This window comes from Arachis duranensis, unplaced genomic scaffold (assembly GCF_000817695.3).
Source record: "Arachis duranensis cultivar V14167 unplaced genomic scaffold, aradu.V14167.gnm2.J7QH unplaced_Scaffold_150064, whole genome shotgun sequence".
Taxonomy (NCBI): Eukaryota; Viridiplantae; Streptophyta; class Magnoliopsida; order Fabales; family Fabaceae; genus Arachis; species Arachis duranensis.
Window position 1 is genome coordinate 1 of NW_026264119.1, and position 6,310 is coordinate 6,310.

At 39.3% G+C, this 6,310-nt stretch overlaps 2 protein-coding genes across 2 annotated transcripts; one reads left to right on the forward strand and one right to left on the reverse strand.

The window, feature by feature from the left end:
• Positions 1-3: 3 nt before the first annotated feature.
• LOC107472541 (putative ABC transporter B family member 8) lies at positions 4-2,704 on the forward strand (the record flags this gene model as incomplete). The annotated part of the gene is made up of 4 exons (XM_016092058.3): positions 4-168; positions 400-1,695; positions 1,777-2,192; positions 2,289-2,704. Coding segments are annotated over 4 exons (2,235 nt in total), but the record flags the coding sequence as incomplete, so codon positions are not given.
• Positions 2,705-2,756: 52 nt separating this feature from the next.
• LOC107472542 (F-box protein At5g07610-like) lies at positions 2,757-4,026 on the reverse strand. The gene has a single exon (XM_016092059.3). The coding sequence runs from the start codon at positions 4,011-4,013 to the stop codon at positions 2,757-2,759; it is 1,257 nt and encodes a 418-aa protein (XP_015947545.1). The 5' UTR covers positions 4,014-4,026.
• Between the last annotated feature and the right edge of the window lie 2,284 nt (positions 4,027-6,310).

The window sequence follows — 6,310 nt, forward strand, 5'->3', positions numbered from 1 at the left end:
GGAGCACTTCTTTCAGGAGGACAAAAGCAGCGAATAGCAATTGCAAGAGCCATCATAAAGAATCCGGTGATTCTTCTTCTTGATGAAGCAACCAGTGCTCTTGACTCTGAATCTGAATTACTTGTCCAAAATGCCCTTGATCATGCCTCATTGGGCAGGACTACATTGGTAAGTTCAATAATCCATTTAATACTTAGTCAAAAGACACAATTATTAACACTCATCAAAATTATGCTTGAAACCAGTTGATTAGTTCACACATCAATTTTGTTAGGTGGCATAACATAAGGCATCAGACATTATACATGCTTTTAATGTTTGATATCTTAGCCTTGTTTGATAACAGAGAAATGTTAAGTGACTAACATCTTTGGTTGACAACAACTTCACTTTGATCAGGTTGTTGCACACAAGCTATCAACTGTCCGAAATGCAGATGTCATAGCCGTTGTCAACGCCGGTTCCATCATCGAAATCGGCACGCACAACGAGCTCATAACCCATCCAAACGGCCACTATGCAAAGCTAGCAAAACTCCAAACACAACTCAGCTTTGATGATCAACAAGAAATATCCAATGCTGTTTCTTCTGCAGCAAGAAGCAGTGCTGGTAGAACCAGCACAGCAAGATCAACAAGCCCTGCAATTTTCCAAAAATCACCAATCCCTATTGATGATAACACCATAACCCCAGAATCATCTCTTGTTTCTCATCCTTCACCTTCTTTTCCAAGGCTTCTATCTCTGAATGCACCTGAATGGAAACAATGTTTAATTGGTACTTTTTCCGCAATAGCTTTCGGCTCAGTGCAGCCCATATATGCCTTAACAATTGGTGGCATGATTTCTGCATTTTTCGCCGAAAGCCATAGTGAAATGATTCACAGAATCAGGACTTACTCTTTGATTTTCACTTCTCTTTCTCTTGCTTCCATCACACTCAACCTCTTGCAGCACTACAATTTCGCATACATGGGAGCAAAATTAACTAAAAGGATACGGCAGAGAATGCTTGAGAATATCTTAACATTCGAAACGGCTTGGTTTGATGAAGAAAATAACTCCAGTGGAGCATTGTGCTCAAGGCTAAGCAATGAGGCTTCCATGGTTAAGTCCCTTGTCGCGGATCGCGTTTCATTGCTGGTTCAAACAGCTTCTGCTGTCAGCATTGCAATGATCATAGGACTCGCCGTGGCGTGGAAGCTCGCTCTTGGGATGATAGCAGTGCACCCACTCACAATCCTCTGCTTCTACACAAGAAAAGTTCTTCTCTCTACACTCTCATCAAAATTCATCAAGGCACAGAATCATAGCACACAGATTGCAGTTGAAGCAGTGTACAACCACAGAATTGTGACTTCATTTGGAAGCATACAAAAGGTTTTGACATTATTCGATGAAGCGCAGGAGGCGCCAAGGAAGGAGGCGAGGAAGAAGTCGTGGCTGGCCGGGATTGGAATGGGGTCTGCTCAATGCCTAACATTCATGACATGGGCTTTGGATTTCTGGTATGGAGGGACATTGGTGGAGAAGAAGGATATTTCTGCAGGGGATGTGTTTAAGACATTCTTTGTTTTGGTTAGCACTGGGAAGGTCATTGCTGAAGCTGGAAGCATGACTTCTGATCTTGCAAAGTCCTCAACTGCTGTCAAATCTGTTTTTGAGATTCTTGACAGGAAATCACTTATTCCCAAGGTATATGCAGCAGTGCATGTTACTGAGTCTAAATTCTTAACTCTAGTTATCAACTAACTTTGGTTTTATTATTTTGAATAGGCTGGTGATTGCAACAATGGAAGAAAGTTGGAAAATATGAGTGGGAAGATAGAACTAAAGAACGTTGATTTCGCCTACCCAAGTAGGGCAGGGACACCGATATTGCGCAAGTTTTGCTTGGAGGTGAAGGCAGGGAAGAGTATTGGGTTAGTTGGGAAGAGTGGTTGTGGAAAATCAACAGTGATTGCATTGATCCAAAGATTCTATGATGTTGAGAGAGGGTTTGTGAAAATGGACAATGTGGACATAAGGGAACTAGATATTCAATGGTATAGGCAGCACACTGCACTTGTTAGCCAAGAACCTGTCATATATTCTGGCACTGTAAGGGATAACATCTTGTTTGGGAAGCAAGATGCAACTGAGAATGAAGTTGTTGAGGCTGCAAAAGCCGCAAATGCTCATGAGTTCATATCGTAAGTTCTCATTTTACTTATAAGCTTATAATTAATGTTAGCTATACCAAGTTAAACAAGTACTTATAGTAGAATTGCATTCTATTTGCAATGCAGATCATTGAAAGATGGATATGAAACAGAATGTGGAGAAAGGGGAGTGCAACTATCTGGAGGGCAAAAGCAGAGAATAGCAATAGCAAGGGCCATAATAAGGAACCCAACAATATTGCTGCTTGACGAAGCAACAAGTGCACTTGATGTTCAATCAGAACAAGTTGTGCAAGAAGCATTAGACAGGATCATGGTGGGAAGAACCACCATTGTTGTAGCACATAGGCTCAACACCATCAAAGAACTTGACTCGATTGCATATGTCTCAGAGGGTAAGGTTCTTGAGCAAGGAACCTATGCTCAACTTAGGCACAAGAGAGGTGCCTTCTTCAATCTTGCATGCCATCAAATCCAAAATTAGGTAGCAATAATAATAACAATAATGTAATTATTATAATGAAAATTTACATGTCTTGTAATCCCTAAAATAAGTAATAATCCTATCACTAGTTAGTACTTTGAACTTAAAATCTAAAGTTGTACCAAGCTCTCAATATGCTCAAATGATATAGGAGGACTTTCAGCTGTTTCGTTCCAGGGCACGTAGCGAGAATAAATCCGTTTAAAGGTGTAGTCTTTTAACCGGAAAACAACAACATTATAGTTTACAACCAACACCAAAGACATGCCGCTGCAATCATCTTCACTATCTTGAATAAGGTGAAGCACTTTGACGCTGGCAATGAAATCATTCGGCCAATACATTGGAGAAAGATCAAGTGTGTGCAGAAGAACCCACTTAGAATAGTCCATAGCCATCTTATACACTCTTATCATGTTGCTTCTCTCAGGAGAACTAAATCCAACCAAATTCAAGTGGCCACATGCAGCTGCAGGAATGTAAAAGTAATCAAGATCCGGCAAGGGAGGCATGTTGTCATCCCTCAACCGCAGTTCTTTAAAGTCAAAACGCAAACTCACAGACATCTTCGCATACGAATCCGGATCAACGAAGCCAATCCAGTGCACTGAACCGTTGAAGTAAACTCCGTTATGAAGTTCGAACTTGGCTGGAGCCATGAGAGGGGACCCACACGGCCTCCAAGAACCAGGCTCGGCTTCATCAGTCGAAGAGTATACCATTGTTTCAAAGCGCGAGCGGCTTGAATTTTTAACTGCTTTAAATTTCCATACGCAGATAGCAACGTAGTCAGACGACGAAGTTGAGGGATCAAAAGCGAAGTTCATATACAACCATGGCGATGATTCGTGGCTATCGGCGTCAAGAGCCTTGTAGGGGTCGGGGAGGAAGTTGAAGCATTCAGTGGTCGGGTTACAGACAAAGAACGATTCTATTGGTAAGAATGCTCGATTTTTGTGGTGGTGTAATATTCTGCAAAGCAAGAGGCCATTGCATGATTGCACAATGTAGGCAAGGTCCTTCGGGTGGATTTCGATGGAGTCGAAGGGAGATGATGAGCCGTGACTTCCGTTCTCTAAGGATAACGGCTTGATATCGTTATGGTTATTGAAGTAACGGTTTTTGTTATCATCGTCTTCTCCGGATTCCAAGAAAATGCTAGAGACCTTGGTGATGTTGGCGTGGCGGAAGACATGGCGATGGCAGAAATAAGGGGAGGAGATGATTGTGGACCATCGTTTGGAGACGCATTTGAATCTGATTAACGTTTTGGCGCCAAGGTGCAGGAGGATTTCAGTCAACAAATCCTCGTTCTCTTCGATTTTTTCTGGTGAAGATGGTGATTTTGATACTTTTATTCTGCTCATTGCTCTTCTGATTTAATTTACCCACTATAATTTGCGGCCGGTATATAAATCTCCCCGATGCATCTGTGTTGTTCAACTTTCTTTTATATGGTGTAACAGAACAACAAACCCAAACCAGTGTGTTTGAAAACCCTGGAATTCAATTCCCATTCTGAAAACAAAAATAATAAATTAAATTAAAAGTAAACTGCTAAAATAATATTTAAGAAATACGACAAAAAAATTAAATATTAAATATATATTTTAAAAAATAATTTTAAATATTATTAAATTTTGATATAAATTTTTATAATTATTATTTAAAAAATAAGATATTTTTATCTTTAAAATTTAGTAATTTTTTGTCAAATAAATTAAAAAAAATTATGTGAATGATTATATTTTTTAAAAAATAAAAAAATTTAGAGATTAAATTTTATTTTAAATATTTTTATGCATTTTTTAAATATTTATTTAAATATTGTTTCAAAAATTTAGATCAAATAAGTAAGTCATTTGTTAAATATAAAAAAATTTGTATTTACAAAAAATATAATATTTATTATTTTTTTGCATTTTTAAATTATTCAAATACAGTTTTGACAATAATATATTTTTCAAAAATATTTTTTGTTAATGATAAAATCTTTTAAATACTAAATTAATCAATTAATAATTAATTAGATAAAATTCAATTAATTTTATGAGCAATTTACATAAATAAAATAAATGGGAGAAAGTGTTACGCAAATACAACATTTTGAAAAACTAGACGCAAATGCAATAAACCTAATTATATGTGATCCACGACACCCTAACACGGAATCTAAATACATATAATCCGCTAGATCCTGTCGCATATTACGTTCAGAAGCTGCAAACACATAAACCGCTATACCTTGTAGCGGTTTATGAACAAATGGGCTTAAAGTGTATTACGCGAGACCTTGTAGCGGATTATGAAGAGAGTGGAACTTTAGAACAAATTCATGAATACCAGTATAATAATAACAACCCATGATGCAAAATGTACGAAGTCATACAAATATACTCGTCATAAGCAATAAGTCGTACAAATATATGAAGCTATAGAAAACATAACAGCCACCAGGCATTAACACTACCACAAAATAAATTACTACATAAGTCATACAAATATAATAGTCACAAGTCATTAACACTAACAAGAAATAAATAAGTCATAATTCATACAAATATAACAGTCGGAACTTACACAAGGGGCGCTATTGCTTGTCACCATCATCATCACGGTCGTCCCCAAATGGACCAAGTAGCTGCGAGCTTGTGCCACATCGAGTCGGATGCCTAACTCTGGTCGCTCGCTGATCTCCAGGTGGAGCATCCTGTAGACCCACTCCAAATGTAAATGGCGGCGTCCCTCCATGCCAAACCAAGTGTCATATGGGCTGCCTGCGGGCTGATTAAGGTCGACCGGCAGCTGGGAGTCAGAAACCTGAGACGGCATATCTGCTGACTGTGGCTTGTACTCCGGAGGCTCGGACGAACCTCTTGGGAGCGGACTCTAGTACTGCTGAACATTGTCACCCCGTATGATTGATGCAATTGCATATTTGTTATATTAGCTAGTTAGTTTAGTTGGTTTTAGCTTAATCTCACTCATTTTCTCTAAATAAACAAGTCCTTTTATGAGTTTTATCTTCATGCATGAGAACACCAAGGAACATGTTGATTCTAGCCAAATTCATGCAAATTGATTTAAGGAATACATACATGAATGAGTATGAATGAATCTCATGAAATTTATTGCATGAATTGGTAAGACTTTGAAGCCATTTCCTTTGTTGATGATAGGTGATGAAACAAGGAAGCATGGAAGCAAGAATAATGCAAGCTGGGCAAGAAGTTGGCGTTGCCAACTTAGGAATGTGGTGCGTTGTTGAGAACAACGCCAGGCAGCCTTGGAAGCAAAGTTGGCGTTGCCAACTTGAGGAATAGGTGCGTTGTTGAAGGCAACGCCAGGCAGCCTTGGAAGAGAAGTTGGCATTGCTAACTTGGAGAAAGGAGTGAGATATTATGGACAACGCACACAAGCAAGGAACTTGGGCCATGAAGGAGTTTCGAGGGCGTTGCCAACGCCAAGAACTATTGGCGTGTCTCAAGGCAACGCACATGAGTGAGCTTGGCCCAAGAGGGGAAGAAGCTGGCGTTGCCAACGCCAGGAACCATAGGCGTGTCCCTAGGCAACGCCACACAAGCAAACTTGGCCCAGGAAAATGAGATGCACGTTGCCAACGCCAAGTTATGAAGGCGTGTTCCTTGGCAACGTAGCAAGCAAT

Bases quoted from the DNA above. Each gene is read 5' to 3' on its own strand.
- LOC107472542 (XM_016092059.3), bottom strand. From the start codon at position 4,013: ATGAGCAGAATAAAAGTATCAAAATCACCATCTTCACCAGAAAAAATC.